The 20,312-nt window shown below is 35.8% G+C and overlaps 1 protein-coding gene across 1 annotated transcript in view; it reads left to right on the top strand.

The window, feature by feature from the left end:
• Positions 1 to 20,312, top strand: part of LRBA (LPS responsive beige-like anchor protein) — a 416,862-nt gene that overhangs the window by 382,958 nt on the left and 13,592 nt on the right. Inside the window, exon 52 of the mRNA XM_082315661.1 lies at positions 3,895 to 4,062. Coding sequence (XP_082171787.1) covers positions 3,895 to 4,062 — 168 coding nt within the window. The remainder of the gene's footprint in view (positions 1 to 3,894; positions 4,063 to 20,312) is intronic.

Below are 20,312 nucleotides of genomic sequence, written 5' to 3'. Positions count from 1 at the left end.
AGAAAAAAATAGGTATGATTTTTTTCCCTTTCATTATCTTATAATGGGAATAGCGACCTCACTGCAAGGTACTTCTTTGGGATTAATGACCCAGTGTGGTTAATGTGTGTGTGCCATCAAGCTTTCCAGTAAGTTATTAATCCCTAGGGAATATCCTACATGTTTGTCATCATTTCTTAAATATATTAGTTAATAGTGTTTTTCACACTTGGCAAACCAAAATGTTTAACAAAACAGGATGGTCTTTAATGAAAATCTGTTAAGACTAGATCTCATGGCATATTTTACCATAGCTGTCATTTTTGCAATTTTAAAGCCTTAAGTATAAAGGAGAAGTTCCATTTACTTCATATTGACTGCCTACACTTCCTTATGAAGACATCTTGTTAGACCCTTCTTAGTTTAATTTTCTCATTGATGAAAATAAATTTACATAAAACTCTGAATATAAAGGAGATCTTCAGAAAAGTTAGCTAGCAGTAATAAATATTCAGTGTATATTCTTGATTTATATGAATAAAGAACTAATTCTTTTCCGTCGAAGGATATATTTTACTTTACACCTATGGAAGGGACTTGTATGATTATGGTAGCTTTGTCCTGTATCAATCTGAACTACAAATATCTCATTAAGTTATGTCCTCTGTGTGTAAGTCAGATACAGTAGGCATCTCGTTACTACGACAGCTAATTATGGTATAAACCGAAATACAGTTGTCAGAAAAGTTGCAGAAGATTTGTCTTCTGTGTGTCTCCTGTTTGTCAATATAGCAACTCTAGCTCTAGCTTAAATCAAGTGAATTCAGATGTAGTGTATTTTGCTTCGAATGCAAATGAGAACATAGTGGTGAAATACTCTGAAATCAGCAGAACAGCAAAGGAAAAGACGATGTGATCAGTAATGCGTAATGGCGAGTGATCACAAATGTTGAATTCAATTATATTTTAGCACTTACACAAAAAGGGAACCTTTTTCCTATTAGGTTTTGGGTTTGTTTGGGTTTTTTTAACAGGAAATACTTTTAACAGGAATCATGGGTTCTCAGCACAGCTAGTATAGCAGAAGCACAATAAAACCTTCCTCCAGCAGTGGGAATGATTTCTAGACAGCATTTTAGATTCAGTAGTGCAGACACTTGAGTCTTATTTTTCTTTTAATTATTCGTAGCACAGCTGTCAAATAAAACATTAACTAGAAAATTTGTTCTGTCAAAAAGGGATATCTGAGTGCATATGGTAAAGTTTGATCTTACTGTATAGAGAGGACAACTCATATTAAGTGAAACAAAAAAGTTGAGGAACTCTTACGAGATAAATGATTTTCTTTTTTTTTACTAATATGGAAGAGCAAAAGCTTATTTCTTGTTTTGATGGAATTGATTGAACCTTAGCTGCACAGTAACAAAGTAAAACTAACAAGGCAGTGCAACTACATGAACAACTGTCAAACAAATAGCCTTGAAAAATGTTTGTTTTCTAGAAGAGAACCTATAAACGTGGAATATAATTGAAAGAGAGATCTCTATAACTCAGCGATGTTTATAGCATAAACTTGTGTTCTAAAAGTATAAATCACCTCAGGTAGTTGAATACCCACAGCTATATAACTGAAAAATATATCACATAATTAAATTATTCTCAAATCTAAACCATGTAATTGACAACTTGAATTTTCAGGGAAAAACATACACTCGGTAAGATGTTCTTGTATATTGCCAAAATGAGGTTATGTCGTCTGTGAGTGCTTCACTGCTCCTAGCTGTGAAGTTCAGTAACTTTTTCTGACTAAATCTGTTGACTGGTCAGCATCTGAGACAGTTAGGTGACCCTGGGGCACAAATTAAAGCCCTGGTGTGCAGAGGTGACCACTATAGAATGCTATTACAGACTCGCTGAGGGGAGTGAAGGACTTGATCCCCGAGTTTTCTTTCTCCTTTCCGATACAAAGTGGATCTGCACAGTGAGTGTACCTGCCAGGGTTTTGCCCCTTCCAGTCAGAAAAGGCTCTTGTGACAGTACTTCATTTCACGTTTTCTCTTGGAGGATTATATTTGCCTAATAAGTTTTGTCAGTGTTTTATTTTAAATCCAATGTACAGGTTTCCTGTAAATTGCATCATGTTATTCTATTTTTTCTTCATGTACTAGAGTAAGTAATTCCCCTTTTTTGTAGATACTCATACCTTTCTCTTGGTTGGTTGTTTTTTTTTTTCCCCTGGTTTTCTCCACTTTAATGCAATTACCTTTTTGATCTTCTGTTAGAAGTCAGGCTGTTATCATTATTTTCATTCTTTCCTCAGAACCACTCCCTTAAGTCTTTTGTTACCATTAACGTTATCTAGTGGCTGGATATGAGTACAATGCCTTTGTACTGCGTAGAAAGAGGGCTATGAAATGTGTCCTACTAGCCATATTATATGATTGACTAATCGTTTCAATTCATGCATCAAAATATTTTATTAAGATGTGCTTAATTTGAGTCCCAAAACTGATATGTGTTACTACTTGTCATTCGTGTTACTATTAGTTATTATTTTTAAATGCTTTTCAAAACATTTTATTTCAAGTACAGTAGTTTGCATTTCCTATTTCTTTTTCGGCCTGTTTTGTTAATCCTTCCAAAGCCATCACTCTTTTCCCCTTCTGTTCTTCCCCAGTCTTTATTCAGCCCAAAGCACAAATGGATGCATGGTCATTTGGGCTGAGGAATCTGAGGTCGCACATTAATGGCATCACACATCACACTTCCTTGTGTCATTGGATGCAGAGTTTGGCCTGAATGGGCCAAGCAGGCCCGTAAGATATGTGTCTGTGTATCTTTTGTCCTATCTCTACAAGATCTGCAGTTGCTAGGCTTCAGCAAATCCAGTGAGATGGATTTTAGTCCTTACATTCTCATTTCATAGGATCACGTATGCTGCTGGCAGATCCAGAAACCGGCAGGACACATGACATGTTTGCTGTGTAGGAGCCACCCTCTGGCAGGGTGGTCTGGCAGAGATCTGCTGTGGGTGACCCTACGTGTGTTTCCTCTCCCACATGCAAATCCACTATGCATGAGCATCCAAATTTACATTTTTCTGAAAATATTATCCTATTTAGTTAAGGTTAAAAGGTAATAGTCATATTCATGTTTATACAGACTCTTGAATGGCACATTTTTAACTGCCTAGGCTTTCTTTTCTTTTTAACATTTATGTCTCTTATCAGCAGTACAAGCATTTGTCCTATATGCAGTAGGTAAGAGAGTTTTTTCCAGGTCTGTCTTCTGAGGTTTTTTGAACATTACAGAAATTCTTAAAAGGGAAGGATGCTGGTTGAAGTAATTGGCAAGTGTTTAAATGGTGCTGGAAAAACCTGGGTACAAGAGTAATTTTTCATCTAAATCTCCTTTTCTCTGTTTAAGGATGTGCTCAAAAGCTGCATGCGCTATATGCGCATCTATGCTCTCACACTTCCAATTCCTTCTGGGCCCTAAATGTTCTGTAGCTTCTTCTGATTCGGTTGCCCACATCATCATCAGATTTACGTTTTTACTGTTACTTTCATCAGTAAACTTATCTTAAACTTGCCTTAAAAGAGAATCCCATCATGTTTCCTGTCTGTAAAGTGGATGTAAACATAGAGAATTAAAGAAACCTTCTGGCATGATTGGCCTTTGAATAAAGTATAATATTTATGGACTGTAAATATTTTCTGTATGGACTCTATGGACTATTGCACTTTTAAATAAGTTTCCACCAAATCAAGAAAAAAAATAGTACTCTCCACTATAGTTCCTTTTGGAACCTTTTTTTAATAAAGAAAATATTTCTAAAATACTTTATAATGTATTTAATTTGCCTTAGAAAGAACAAAAGTGTAGTTTTAAAACAATCAATTTTATGTGTTTCAGGTAAACTGATACAAGTAATATTTGGACACTGGGATGTTGTAACCTGTCTTGTTCGTTCTGAGTCCTATATTGGAGGAAATTGCTACATTCTCTCAGGATCGCGTGATGCAACATTGCTGCTCTGGTACTGGAATGGCAAAACCAATATCGTTGGTGATAACCCAAGAGGTAAGCAAAACCAGAAAAAACTGTTTTATAAGAATGTTGTCTAAAAATGGCTCGAGTGAACACTTTGCATGACAAAGTTTTAGGTAACATTAGTGTCGAAGTACAGTGTTCCTTTTTTTTGTAGTTGTGATCAGTTTTATTTTAAAGAATTGAGGGTAAACAGTGCTTCCGTTGCAGCACAAGTAGAACTAATTTTTAAAGTTACAGGATACTGAACATTACAAGTACATTTTTTTTTTTCTTGCCACTCATTCAATTGGGAAGGAGTGGCTCCAGGAGTGAGAGAAGGGAACTTGTTTTTTATCTTTCCTGTTCAATCTGAGTAAATCCTTTTCTCTCAACATGATGATTTCATTAAATACCTGCATTTGAGTTGTTTAAAACAAAAAAGACTGTACATCGCTCCCGTGCAGGCTGTATTCTATGCAACTGTAATCTCATGCATATAGGTTCTCACAGCGGTGCCTTAGCTATCAATAGTTACGCAGACAGTGAATTTTAACTTAGACTAAGGTCATTGTAATGAGATATATAATGGCCTGAGCAGGACACTTAGGTGAAAAAAGGACAGACACGTGGGACGGATTAAAGAAGCAAGCTTAGAACTCTTTTCATTTAACACTTTGGTAGGGTGCTATGTGCCTAATCCTTGCTCTCACATGCTAGGCATTTTAATTGGTTCCAGTGCAAGCAACAGGGCTCACACCGTATAACCAAACTAATAAGTCAGAGTAACCCTGCTTCAGCCTAATTCAGTTTTAACCCCTCCCTACCCAAACTCACCTTGCAGTTCCCAAAGAATTTACTCTCTTCCGTCTTGCACAGTTTCCCAGGAAACCCCAAATCTTTTTACTCATGAAGATTCTCTCTTTTAACTCATAATTTCCTATGTAAAACAATGAAATGCTATGACTGTTCAACCCTGCTGTGCCTCTATTATATAACAGGAAAGGTAGAAAGTGATCTTGTTATTATGCCAGTTTCACTCCACACAAAAAAAATTAATTCCTGATCCCCAAAGCAAAGACGAAGGCAGGCATGCAGCTTGAGAAAAAGCCTGAGTGAGCCACTTCACAGGAGTAAGAGGCTTTCAAGACAGCTTGTGAGAGCTTCCATACGTGAATAGAGGGGCGCATCATAGCCAAACAGAGGTCCTGTTCAGCCAAAAAGGAAATGCCCTGAAGAGAAGGGGTGCGAAGCAGTATATTCTGTCTGTCTTAAGAACGTTGGTCAGGTTTTCTGCCATACACTTAAGGTCCTCTCTGACCCCCATTAAATACTAGTGAAAAAATACCTGCTGTCTGCAGAGGACAAAATGGACATCTGGAAAACAAGAAGTGTTGTTATATCTGGCATATATTGCAATTATAACTGGCATACAGTTTCATATAATCTAAACAATATCTGACATCTTCCAAATTAATCAGTTTGGTAAAGTCATGTGTTCCATACTCTTTCTGTTACTCAACTGGAGTTATTTGACTTTGGAAAAAAGAGGTGGTTTGACTGAAATTGCGTCTTGTGAACTATTTTGAAGAAGCACAACTAATTAATATCAGAATGAATATCTGAATTAAACTTGCAAATTATTTGATGTTGACCGTGAAAACTATTCAAAAATTGAACAAGATGCAGGAGTTCAGTTCGCACAGTTGCAGCATCTTCAGGCAGAGGATCTGAGCAAACTATCCCCATTATCCTTCCAACAGGCCGATTCAAGAGATGAGAGCTTTCCTGGGATGGGGCTAGGAGAATTTTATGAGCATCTTTATATAAACGTGGCTTTGGTTGAGGGACAAAATCTCTGTGAATACCTTATACGTATTTTGCAATCTATCAATTTAAAGAAAATGCAAACTCTGCACTATTTTTGCAGAGCTTGTAAACTTGGAAAATCCAAAAAGTCTGCAAAAGGAACTTAAGAGCTTGACAGTCAAGCGAGCTTGTAAATCCTAAAGAGCAAAACTGCCCTTTTGAGGAGAAAACCCTAAATATTTTATTGGTGTGAAGCAATGAACATTTGTAGGTCTCTCCTTAAAGCGTTTTCAAGGGCTGCAAGTGCAGCCCATCTTTGCAGATTCCTAGGCCTGTCCTGATAAGTTTTTCTTGTTGAGTATTTGCCAGGCTTGCCTGCTTTGTGAACGACACCTTGAGGCTATAGGCTCCTTTATGACCTTAAGAGATCACATGCTGAGATTTTGTACCTAATATCTAACTAGAATAGGTAGATTTTGTTATAATCTGGTGACTGTCTCTAATGCAAATTTCTAACTGTTGTGGTTTAACCCCAGCCAGCAACTAAGCACCACACAGCCGCTCGCTCGCTCGCTCTCTCCCCCCACCCCAGTGGGATGGGGGAGAGAATTGGAAGGGTGAAAGTCAGAAAACTCGGGGGTTGAGATAAGAACAGTTTAATAATTGAAGTGAAATACAATAGTAGTAATAGTAGTAGTAATAATAATAATAATAATAATACAATAATAATATACAAAGCAAGTGATACACTATACAATTGGCTCACCACCAGCTGACCGATGCCCAGCACATCCCTGAGCAGCGATCGCTGCCCCCCGGCCAACTCTCCCCAGTTTATATACTGAGCGTGATGTCGTACGGTATGGCATAGCCCTTTGGCCAGTCTGGGCCAGCTGTCCCGGCTGTGCCCCCTCCCAGCTTCTTGTGCACCCGGCAGAGCAGGGGAAGCTGAGAAGTCCTTACTAGTGTAAGCACTGCTTAGGAACAACTAAAACATCAGTGTGTTATCAACGTTATTCTCATCCTAAATCCAAAACACAGCACTATACCAGCTACTAGGAAGAAAAATCAATGCTATCCCAGCTGAATCCAGGATACTAACGTATTAAAATTTTGCAGTTTTCAAAGTTAATACTAGGCTGGTTTAACTACTGTGTAGAATCAAACAGTAGCTACCTGATAAGTCTCTGTTTGCAGTCTTATTAAACTTGTACTTTTAGGGACGTGCAATGGCTCCTGTGTTTACTAGTTGCCATTATGTGGCTTTTTTTTGTGATATAGCATGCCTGAAAGCCTTTGTTATGAATTGGAATCTTGTGGCAGTATGCATAGTCCTAGACATGTGTATAGTAAAAGACAGTTTCTGCTTCAAAGAGATGGTAATCAGCGGGGTTAATTTTTCCCAGAAATAGCTTTCTATAGGCACCTCTGTTCAGTCAAATTTTTTTTGAAAAGGCAAATAAAAAGAGCTGTTTCTGCTTAGTTCTGATTTTGTCAGAAATGGAAAGCACCAGCAGATTTGCTGGGTTTTGAGCCCTGTCACTGCAACTGTAACTTCCATCCATTTGTGGGATGCTAGATATCTAACTTGTCTGATGTCTTTTTGTGTTTGGTTTTTTACCTCAAAATACAGTTTATTCATGCTTTCAATGAGCGTTATTCATTGGAATATTAGATACTTTCAAAGTTGATACTTCTTTCCTATTTTTTTCTCTGTTTAATTATCTTTAATTTCCATCTTAAAATGACTTCACAGCAGCATGCATTCAATGGCACTGTACCAAATCGTGATGCCATAGAAGTTTCAACAAAAATAATCTAAACCAGGAGCATTTCTTTCCTCCTTTCATAGTACCTGTTACCTCTGATATACATCAGTCAGCAGACCAGTATGATCAGGCTACCCTAAATACTGTCCCATTGGGCACCCATTGCTCCACCAGTTACATTTTATTTAGGTTCCTTTATCTGGTTTCGTTACTTTAGGAAGCACTGAGCTCTTGATTTCTGGCTGCGTATATTCATGTTTTAGAATGGTACTTAACTCGAGCTGACAAACCAGCTGGGCTATGGCATACATGATAAATAAGTGTTTTGTTTGATACTCTTTATGAAGGACGATTTTCTAGCCAACTGGACTGTATGGAAAAATTCTTTACATTTTTGGTTTAACAGAAGAAATATGTTACTGAAATATTTATTATTTACATTCTTTAATTTTTAACTTTTAAGTTGACTTCTTAAAGAAATTATACCTATGCAGTCTCACTGTCTGTTTACTTTCTCCCTAATAACTCTCAAATGTATCGATCAATTTAAACCTAATTTCATGAATTTAAATGTGAAAGATATGAAATTCCTACATGGGACACATCTGCTGGAAACAGCTTGATTACATTTAGGTTAAGTTCTTTTTTCCTTCTCAAATTAAAACCTGAAATTCAAAAAATATTTTAGCATGCTCTTTGATCAAATGTAGGGATTTTTTCTTCTTAAATTAATTGTTTTTGAAAATGTAGAAGCATGGCAGTACTTCATTTCGGTGCACAGGCCTTTTCTGATGCAGAAAAGTTTCTGTGGACAATTTCTGACCAAGCGTAGAGATAATTCAGAACAGAGCAGAGGATCTGAAATAGTTGTATCCTTTAGAATAGCCCTGAGCCATGTTGAGTTCACATTAGTTGGCATAATTTACTGTGGAGATGTAAAGTCACTTTGGATAGTGTAAGGGGCTTTTATTTTTCTCCCCTTGGCCTGTGGCTTGCTTTGGGGAGGTGGGGGAGGTAGGAGGGAGAGGATGTAACCCTCCCCTTGGTACCCCTTGAAGCCCATGTGTGATCCGTACCACAAGGTTGGCTTTTGCATCTTTAGAGGCTCCGATCTAACCGCAAGGTTTTGCATTTGCCCAGCCTAATGCGATGGAGGTGGAGGGGAGGCGAGAAGTGGGGGGGTGAGGGGAGGAACTACGTGTGATGGCTGGAGAAAAGAGATGAGAGAATTCATTTGCATACAAATGATGCACATCACTTTCAGATCTCACTCTCGCTTTGAAGCTCAAGTGGCAACTCTTAGTGTTTGGACGTTTCCTAAGTTGAGGGATTGCATTTTACTTTGTAATGACAGAGCCAGAGGAAACAGGGCAGGCAGGAGCTTTCTTCACCTGACCTATTCTCTTTTCCCAAAAAAGGCTTAACTATACCAAAACCATTTTCAACTGATGTTTGTCCAACCTTCTGTTATAAACTATGGCAAATATGTTTTTGGGCCTTACAAGCCCTACCATTAGCATTCTTTTCCCAGTGTTCAGCCTAGTATCCAGTTCTTTTTTGCAGCAGTTGAATTCTGTCATTTCTTATATATTTATTCTTTGTGTAGAGAACAGATTATTTATTTCCTCCTTGCAACAACTTCCAGTTATTTGGATTACCATGACGTGCAATTCTTTGCTTCCAGATTTAATAACCTAGTTCTTTCTGTCTTTTGCCGTAAGTCATGTTTTTCTAGACCTCTGATTTTTTTTTTTTTTATTGTTCCTCTCCTCTTCAGTTGTCTGTCTTTGTCAAAGTAGACCCAGCAATGCAGTTGAAGCCCTTCCAGTAATAAGTAGGAAACAGCCTGTTTTACAGACCAGTACTTCCCACGTCCCCATGGGATATGTTTGTTTCAAAACAACATGACAGTGTTAATTCTTTAGGTGTATGAGCCAATATAAATTTCAGTCTTTTCTGAAGAATGACTGTCTACTCAGTTGTTTCTCCTCCTCTGTGTAGTTTGACTGAGGAATCTTGTCTTTAAACTTTCTGAACTGTATTCTTTTTAGACTGTTTCTCCAATTTGTCAAGCTCATTTTGAATTCTCATTCTGTCCTCCAGCAGACTTGCAGCAACTCATGTCTGCAAATGTAATTTGCAGTCTTACTCTATCAAATTGGTCGTTAAAGAAAATATTAGACAGTACGCAGCCCAGGAATACCCATCAATACATTTACCATTTTGACAATGAATTCTGAATATAGCTTTCCAACTGGCTTTTAATCTGATGTATAGTAGCATCTTCTAAACATGTGCTTCCCTATTTTCCTTAAGAAACTGCCCATGTGAAACAGTGCTCCAGAGTCCTTACTAAAGTCAAAGTATATGAAGTCTCCCTGAACACAAGTCTTGTTACTCTGCTATTGCAAGAAAAAATTGCTGCAGCATAATCTGTTCATAAAAATCCATATCAGCTGTTACTCATCTCCTTGTTTTCTTCTAGGAAATTATATGTGTGTGTGTGTGTGTGTGTGTGTGTGTATAAAAATGTAAATGTTCTGCCAGTGTTCCTTCTGTTTGTTGGGATTAAGCAGACTACACTCTTAATTTCTCAGTTTTCCTTTTCCTGCTTCTTAAACAACACAAGACTTACTTTAGTCTTGCCGAACCTCAGCCAATATCCATAAAACAACAGTTACAACTCTGGGATTATTTAGTTTCGTTTTCCCAGTATCCTCAAATCAGTTTTATCAGGCCAATTGAGTTCCAAACGTTTACCTCATTTAGATATTCCCTAATTGAGACAACAGTTCTCATTGCTGCTTACGTTTGCTGCCTGACTGCAATTGGCCTTTTTATTGAAGACTTTTACTGAAATACTTTCAAATGCATGGCATCATCTATTGATATTGCTTGCTCTTAATAACAGACCAGTTTCTTGTGAAAATTTAACATATTTCTGTGTTTATAGAATGACTGTTATTCTTGATGTCATTGTTAGTTGCATCTCATCTAAGCTCAGCTATCCTGGGTTTGTGCCTGCTTGCTAATGCCTTGTTTCTTACACCGGTTCAAAAAAATCTCACTTAATTTGATCTTTCTGCCTGACTTTCCTGTGTTTGCAGTCACTGGAGAACTTTCAGTTGTGCCAGATGGTATCTTCTTGTCGGTCTTATCCTTCTGCTGCATTGGAGTGATTTTTACTAGTATCCTTGTTGCCTTTTCCTTTGTTTTTCTGTAGACTTAACTTCCCATACAATCTTACAGAACAATATTCTGTATCTTTTGAAACCTGTCTTCCCAAAATACTTCCAAAAATTATCTTCTTGTCCTTCTTTCCCTTATAAAGCATATTGAACATATCTCCACCGCTTTCATGTAAGGTCCTTTCACCGCCATGTTTTTGATCTATTTTGCTATATTGGCTGTAATCATATCTAGGAGGTCATCTCTACCTGTTGCTTATGTAATAAAAATTGTCACCAAATTGCTTGGTATATGCATACTTGTATTCCTTTACCAGCAGATGTCTCTGTAGTTGGAATATCTCATTTTCTCCAATCCTCCTTCTTCATGATCCCTCACCTATACCTACCAGAGAAGAGGCCAATCAGATTAATGAATGTCAATCTATATCTTCAAAGTTTTTGTTTTTTTCACTGTAATTATTTTGTTTGGATGTACTTTCTTGGAGGGGAGCATTACAGTGGTGAATTTAATTGCCTTAATATTGTTTATGCTTATAAAATGGTAGGCGTTTCCATAGTCGAGGTGAAGATAAAGCACTTTTCTGTGATTCTTGCACTATATTCATAGAATATGAAGAGACTGTTTTGTTGCTTTCAAAATATCTACAGATTTGTTCATAATTATTTTTTAGTTTTAATATTTTGAAAAAGATACCTAATTTAGAAATTTGATTTGCTTAATGAAATTAAGGCTTAACTGAGAAAAGTATCCAGTACTGATGAAATGTAGAGTCTGTGTATAACTGTATTACTACTACTAATACTAATGTGATCTCTTCTGAGTTATTGCATTGATCTTCCACACATATGTGAATAAAACAAATTATATTACCTCTTTTATGTTAGCCCATAAAACTAGAAAATGTTACTCTCTGTATGTATCCCATTTGCATCACGAGGATTATGGGGGTGCTTTCATTGCATAGTTTTATATTTTTTAGAGGGTACTATATTCAGGTTTTCTGAAGTGTGTTAGAGAAATTAAACACTTGTAGTAGTGTAGCTGTGTAGCAGGGCACATGTGAATGTAAGCACGTGATTTTGTACTTAAAAAAAACCCAATTACTGGATTTAACTGAGATTTAATTGAGAGGATTCATTGAACGCTTTCACTATTGCTAACATGTAGAATATCTTCCTCAGATGCAAATTTTTAAAATACATAATCTTTTCAATTTATAAAACGTGAAATCTCCCAAAGGGTTCAAAATCTAGTCACCAGTTTCCTGTCTTGCCGAAGAACAGTCTAGCTACTGTCCAAGCTACTTTTAAAAGAAGCTGTATTATGTTTGGGTTTTTTATAGCTACAATTCCTAAATAAGTATTTGAATACCTGAAAGACTTTTTATCAATTAATGTTATTATTAAATTAAAACTATGGTCTTGAGACTAGGGAAATCATTATTTTTAATTGTATCAGTAATCATAGCAAAAAAATAAAACATCTGGATCTCATCAACTGCTACACACATTTTTCAGTTTGAAAATTTAAACTTTTTGTGAGTGCTTGATAATTAATTAATTAAGTGGATAACGCAGGTGATTTAAACTTTGAAAATATGACCTGATGAGCATCTGTGTTGGTTGATTAAAGAGTAAAATCATAGGTAATAATTTCTTTGTACTCAGACACACTAATCCTGTAAACCTGAATTCTGTGAAGATTTGCATACGTGCTTGCGTCTGTATGCAGTGAATAGTCACACTGATTTCAAGCAGGTCATATGTCTGCTGTTAACTTAGTAGCAAAAAACCCTCTTCGCCTTCTTCCCCTGTCCTTACTCTTATCTTGAATTAATCTACATCTTGGTTCCCAAGTTTCTGCATGATCTGGACTTTTATTTTCGGTTTCAAGTCCAATGGTAATAGAGAATATAAGGTTCCACATTTCTAAAGTATGTTTATAGCATAAATATTTATTTAGAATTTGAATTATTATTTCCTAAAAAAAAAAAAAAAATTTTTTTTGGAAGTGGTTTGCCTAACAGCTTCTTTCTTAAAAAAATTAATTGGGAAGTAGTTGTAAAAATCTTACCTGTCAATGTTCCCTTTTGTATTTATCATGCTAGGTAGTAGCGGTATCAAAATGTCCATAAATCAGTAATCATGTTAGTTAGTAATGGAAATTCTGCTATTATTGTTAATTTCTGTCAATTGGTGGTCTAGCATAATAGCTAAAAATTTGCAGAGCCTCCAAATACTAAAATATGTTTGGAATTGCTGCATTTGTGAAGTCTACAGATGCCGTTCACTGTAGTCAGTCTGTTAAAAAAAGAGTGGTGCTCTATGATAGTGCAGCACTGAGAGTTTAAAAACAGTCTGCATATGCTCCTTCCGGTGTTCAATAGCACATTTATTTTTTACCCTTACACACATTATATTATCATGTGAGTCCTTCTTCAAAAAAAGCCAGCAAATAATTCAATATTATTTTAACACTGTTGAAATATAGACATAACAAATATTCTTTGTTTCTCAAAAATGGCTGGACAGAGTAGCACAATATTGTCTATAAAGCAAGAATCCTTTAGCACCATCTGCTGGCATTGAGTTGAAAGCTGATCTTGGGACAGACTCTCCAAACACTGCCTCCTAAAATATTTAAAACATATATATATATATATTTACATATTTGGTGCAAAAAAAAATTATTTCATTTGTCGTATAATTTTTATCCTTTTTATTAAAATTATAATGAGAAAAGACAACGTGAATCTAAGGTTAACGTATGAACTGAAATAGAAATAGGTCAGGAATGTTTTGTTAAGTGCGACTATAAAAAGAAATGGAATACTTTTTTCTTTTTTAGTAGAGCTTTAGCAAGTGCAATATTAGATTCTTCTATTCCTGTTGTAAGTCAAATTCAGTAAAATTTATTTCATAGAGAAGAGCCACAAGGCTTAGGAAAGCATCCGTAACATGTTTTGAAAAGAGTAGCAACCACTAAATATTCTTCTTCCTAACATTTATTGCATTATTTGATGTTAGTCTTGAAAGCCTCATGAAAGCTTAATGGGCAGAGGCCCTGATGCTGTAATTGGTTCTACAATTCCCTGCATCTTCACAGGACACCATTGTAGACAGTGCAGCAAGTACGGGGACTATCTGCATGAATCTAGAACAGAGCCTTAAATTATAGAGCTACAAAAGGTCACTGTCGTTTCTTTTTTAAACTGTAACACATTGATACCTCAAAGAGGTTGAGGCCTCTTTCCTTCAAGTACTCTATAAATCACATATAAATGATGGTTCTAGCCTCCAAATATTTAAACTGAAAAAAGATGAGGTATAACAGGTGGATGAATTCTGGTATATCTGGAAATCTGCAATGATGCTGCATAAGCAATATAATTCTGTATTTATATAATGCCAAGAAAGTCATGTCATAGATAGACACGAGGACAAGGTCTTCTTTGAAAAGAGCTTGCAATAGCATTCACTGATGATTCAGAAAGCACTTAAATAGTCGTAGTGATTTGGTACTGATGAGCGTGTAAGTCTGTGTGCTAAAAATATTTGTTTTGGCTAAAAGTATGTCCTACAGCGTTAAGTGCAGCATCTGTATCATCCTTGTTTTCAGCTGGCTAAGATTGTGTTTCAGGATTTGTCAATCAGAATACGTAATTGCAAGTAACATTGTAGAGCAAATTTTGAGGCACAATCCAGATGCAAGTGAAGGCAGTATGCATTTTGAGACTGGAAACACAGAAAGAGTTTGGATGCTGCTTTTTTGGCAGTATCCAGCTTCAGGTGTCACTAAAACTATATGCATGAAATTGTCCGGAAGGATAAGGATATTTAGTGCTTCATGATGTAATGCAGACCTTGAAGTTCCAGGAAAAACAATGCTATATTTACAACTTGTGACTAATAGTTGATGTGGTAAAAGGAATTATATTCATATGGTAAATGAATACAACCTTAATGTGCACCATATGCATAGTGGTGGGATGATGTACTAATATATCACGTTTATTTACCTTGTTTGGTTGCTGGGAAAAATAACCTTTCAGTTCGAAGTCTATATCATGTCAGACAGAACAGAGTAATGCAGAAGATACAGTAATTTATAGTCTAGAATAAAATTACCAACTTAAATGTTGTAAAAATTATTTTTTATAGAAAAGAATGATTTATACATTATTTTTATTTTAAAATACAATAATTCTGACTCGGGTTGGAAGTTATTTTGTCAGTGTTTCTGGATCTAAATTCTATTAACACTAGCATCACAGAGAGAAACATTGCTCCAATGAGTGCAAGAATACTATAGGTAATTATAATTATGGCCTGCTTCATTGAAAAAGCATCTGTTTTAAAACAGTTACTTTTAAAAAGACAGCTAATTTATGTTTGCTCTGAACTCGGTGTATGCCATCGGTATTCCCAGTTACATCGATACGTAAAGGTGGTAAGCATCTATGTAGTGCGGTACACTACTGGTGCATTGGCTTGAAATTAACTTTACAAAAGCCAACAAATGGCTAAAGCACAGACTTTTATACATGCTGTTATGGAACAGTATTATTTTGCAGTGATACATTTTTCTTACTTTAAACAAAAATAAATTATTTTAATATTTTAATAGCAAAAAAAAAAAAATCAAAAACTGCTGACTTGAGCTGAATTCTCATATGAAACCTCTCATCTCAGATTATTTTCTGCCCCAGGTATGAAATACTAGATAAGTTTCAACTAGTGGTCAGTTTCAGCACGTTGCAAGATGTCTTCTGTCTTACAGCAATTCCGCAGTAGGTGCTATTTCTGACGGAGATGATTGCTTGATGGGTTTTTTCCTCTTCTGTTGAGGTTTCTTGGTTTTTTTCTTGGACTCCCTAGGTAATGGAATAGTTATAACTGTAAACCACAAGAGAGAAATATGAAGAAAATAGATTATTTTTATAGCATAAACAAAAAAAGCCCCTTCAAAAAAGCTGTTTTAGAACATTCTCAAACAAAAATGACAGCGTTTTAAAACTTCAAAGCTGATAGTTAAGTAGCAGTTTATGAAGTCGGGATGGTGCAAATATTAAAATATTAGTGTACACTGACCCTGAGTATTCACCTGCAGATACTTTCCAGGGCCTTCAAAAAGGTCTGTGTTGAGTGGGAGGAGTCCTGCTGAATGACTTCCAGGACTTCCAGCAGATGAATCCCCAATAAGGGCGAACTCGTTCCAGAAAGCTTCTCATTGCACATGGTGTAGGAATTAAGAGGCTGGGCATTATTGACTTTTGAAATCTGAATTGTAATATCCAGTTCATGAAGGCCTGTTAAATCTTTTTCTTTACCGTGTTTATTTTGGAAACATAGTGAACCTGTTCTCTTGACACAATGTGTAGGAAAAATCTCATATTAGTACTCAGTAAATGTTAGTCACTTGTTGCACAGTGTGACTGTGGGAAGGAGTACCTTAAGCCTTTCCTGTGTTATATTTGCTGAAATTAATTCTACAAGATAAATCTAATATTTTGTTGTTGTTGTTGTTTACCAGACAAATATAACAGCACTATAGCATCTTCTGTGTTTTATGCTTTTAGATTTTGCTTCAGGATAGAATATGTTGTTCAAAGATATTGTTCCTTTTTCAGAAGATGTATGATTGAAGTGTTTTTTGCAAAAACAAAACTTGCATCTAGGCATAAGGTTGTACTTTTTGTTGTAAGAAAAGACTGAACAGATGGGAAGTAGTTTGAAGGAATCAGATGAAATGCTGATGGAGTGTCACGTGAAGAACCGGACAACAATGAAGTTCCCATATAATATGAAAAGATTACATTTTTACATGAAAATGCGTATTTACAAAGGAAAGATTATTCAAACTGAAGTTTTCGGAGTACTTCAGTAATATTGTGTGGTATCGCTTTAGTAAGATCTCGCATCCATCAGAGAGGTAGCCTTTCTGCACCAGTGAAATGGCTTTTTAACCAGCTGGCTGTTATTTAAATGTTCCCTCTGTGTGATCTATAAATAATGTTAATATACAGAGTTTATATAATAATTGGCAGTCATCACTTTGATGTAATTGAACTCTGAAACTTTCTATCTGATCAACATAGCAGCCTAGCAGCAAATCAGTTTTCTTGATTTACTTACATTTTGCTGAAAGCACTTTTGTCCAAATGTCATATATTCTGTGAGTACATTTGTACTTCTCAAATTGATTTCAAACCTTTTATTGTTTTCCTCGATTTTTATCATAGGAAGCAAACTCAAAATTGTGAAATTTGTAAAATGATTTTAGAAGACTTTTCTTACATATATAATCTGGTTTGGTTGATGTATCCTTCTGAGAAAGTACTGAATCGCTTGTTTTCTCAAGAAGTAGGTAAAAGATAGTTAGATTAGCTGGTGCTTCATTTAATTCGGATTTTATATTGACATAAAATCACATAATTAATTTGCCATTTAAAAGTGCCCTACAGCCTCTGCAATCATAGAATAATAATTTAGAAATGACTGTTTGGCTGTCTGTGACTTATCATAATTAACTGTCTTCTCAGCATAAAACGTAAAACGGAGCATACTCAAATACTTTATATTTTAATGTGTTGCATAATATTATCGCACCCAGAAATAGTAGGAAGTGTATCTCATATTTCATCGTGAGATAAGTTTTTAGTCGATCTCTAGTTTGATCTCTTTTTAGGGAGAAATTTTTCTTTAAAGGAGTTCCTCTGTTTTGCTCAGCTCTTACAGCTTAGTGCTGAAAATACAGAAAGTGGTCTTTTTAGGAATTTACTGATGGATTTAAAATGTCAGGATCCTGTTTTGTTTTGTAACATCACTGAAGCTGAAAAAAGAGCGGAGAAAGACCCAGCAATACATACCAATTTCTTGTTATCCGGTAAGGCGTATCTTCTTCTGGATGTCATTAAACTACAAGAAAGTTTTGACTTTGCTATAATCCCGCTGTTCCTTTTTAAACGTAGTTTCCAAACGCCTAACATTTTTTCACTGAAATATTGCCATAAGCTGACGTGAGATCATGTGCTCTTCTTTTATCTTCTGAAGCTTGAATTTTATGATTTAAAATGTACTTTAGTCACTTAAGGAAGAGTGATATTTTATGCTATTTTCTATGGGAAAACAGCTTTGCAGAAATTATTTATTGGAATGTAGGAGAGTTCTTTTGAAATAATTTGAATGGTTACTGTAAAGGTAAAGTATTCTGTCCATTACTGGAAAATAACTTTACATATACCTCCTGTGACTTAAATAAATCACTGACGACATTTGTTGCAATGTGAACGTGGCATTAAGATTCCTACAGCATTCAACTTCAAGTAGCAATCCAGCAATGGTATAGACTAAGGATGTTATTATATACTATGCTGAGAAAAGCACATCTGTAAAACTGTTGTGTCTTGGTTATTAGTGCTAGGATTTGAACTATCTTTAATCTCATTTGACTTGTTCATCTTCCTTAAGGATCTCCATAAAGATGCACTGAGTATTCTTTTCAGCCCTTAGTTAGGGTTTGCATCAGTGGTCGTAAACCTGCTTAGCGGACAAAGGCTCTTTTCCCTTTGAAGTCACTTCCCCAGCTTTTCAAAAGGTCCGCAAGCTGGTTCCCCTAAAACAATTTAGAAAAGTTTGAAGTGGTGCCCCTTAAACCAGCAACAAAATAAAATTTTCTCTTTGCATTATTGAAAACCATGACAATCTTCTGAAGCAATAACAATTTAAAAGCTTTTAAAGAAATCTGTTCTGCTCTACAACCAGCTTTTAAGTCGACCCCATTATTTGGAAAATCAGAGGCTTGGAAACCCCTAAATACTTGACATTCTTATCAAAGGAGTCAGCCTGACTTCTCACAGGACTCCTCTTTTACAGTATTTATTCAAGTCCTAATTTCTTTAAAGATACTATTCAGATTTCTTCTATCTCTTTTTTTGCATTAAAGTGTTTCTTTAGAACAAATGTAATTTAGTAAACAGTTGCTATAATTTATGAAACACTGATCCTGCCACCTGTAGATTTATACTCTATTATGCTTGAAGTCAAGTCCAAATTCTAAAAAGACTGCGAGCGTTACTTATGTAATTTTCCTTTTCTGTGGACTGTGATAAATACATATGCTCAGTTTCTACTTCTTGTTTTAAGAATCTTCTCTCCTACATTTTACATATATAGTTACTGACAGCCTAATGTAGGTAAAGCCTACAGTAATGTAGTTGCTGTAAGCAATGTTTACTAGAAAGATTTTGTTTATCTGTACCTCCTAATAATTCATTCAGACATTGCTTCTTATAAGTCCTTCTAACTCCAACATCTTATATTCATTACCTCCACTACAACGTTGCACATTTAAAGCTTCTCTGATTTCAAAAGTTTCATTAACATGTGTAGTATACAATTAGATTAATTCCTTGCTGATCTATGCAAGTATGTGCTGCATGCAATTTCTGAAAGCAAGAGAAAGCAATAAAGCCAGAATTCTAGAATTTTGCTAACATTGCCAGCTCATTTAAAAGAAAACAAACTAACAAGAGCTTTACATGCACAAAGCTGCCTCCTCTTTTATGGCTTGGGGACAACAGGCAGAAAGAACTGGGTCAACAAAATCAAATTGTTACTGGATAATAAGACTGTTATGGTTGCTGTTACATTTTCCTCTAAAACTTCAAATTTGTGGCTTGTCTACACAATGTTCTTTTAGGAATCTTCTGAGGTGCCTGCCCCATGTTTAGGTGAGGAAGGTTCAATAGAGCAAACTTCCTCCGAAAGGTTTGTGAGGGTGCGTAGGATCAGCCACCTGAGAAGTACCTAGACGTCGTTAAGTCTACCCTTATGCTTCTAATTTGTTGGGAGTTTTTCCCTTGCTTCTGCACTGTCTGCCATACTTCCTGGGATAGAGTGTGTTTTGCCAAACGTTATACGGAACGAAAGCAGTAGCTTTTAATGATTATTTATTGAGACATTAGGGACAATCTCTTCGGAGCAAGTTGCTCCAGAGCATTTTCACATTTAAAATGCTGATAACATACGTGTGTGTGTGTGTGTGTGTGTATGCACACATACATATTTAGTGTATATGCATATATCTAAGAAGAAACAGATCTATTTACTTTTCAATATTTTGTATTGTGGATATAAATTATAGATTGTAACAGTAACTGCAGAATAAATCCAATTTTGAAAGGTCAAAATCCTTGATTTGATACTTTGTCATAGATTATGACCTTTTCTTAAAAGCCATTTGAATGTGGCAGCTATACGGACACTCTGGGATGTGTTGCAAGTGGTCTGAGTAAAAATATAAAATATTGAGAGTGAGCTAAGCTTTTATTTATGCAAGCCCAGATCTACACTTCTTTTCCACAGAAGTCTCTCACTGTACACGTGCAGGGTCTGGGTAGCTACCTGTTTTAATATATTTCCGTAATTTCTGATAAGACCCAGTACCAGTATCACTGGTACTGTTAAGGCTCTACATGGACAAACTAATGACATTATTTGAAAAGTTACAACCCCAAATATAATTTGACTGTTG

Source organism: Platalea leucorodia, assembly GCF_965183815.1.
Source record: "Platalea leucorodia genome assembly, chromosome: 6".
Lineage (NCBI taxonomy): Eukaryota > Metazoa > Chordata > Aves > Pelecaniformes > Threskiornithidae > Platalea > Platalea leucorodia.
The sequence above is the reverse complement of the archived record's forward strand: the minus strand, read 5'-3'. Positions and strand labels throughout refer to the sequence as shown.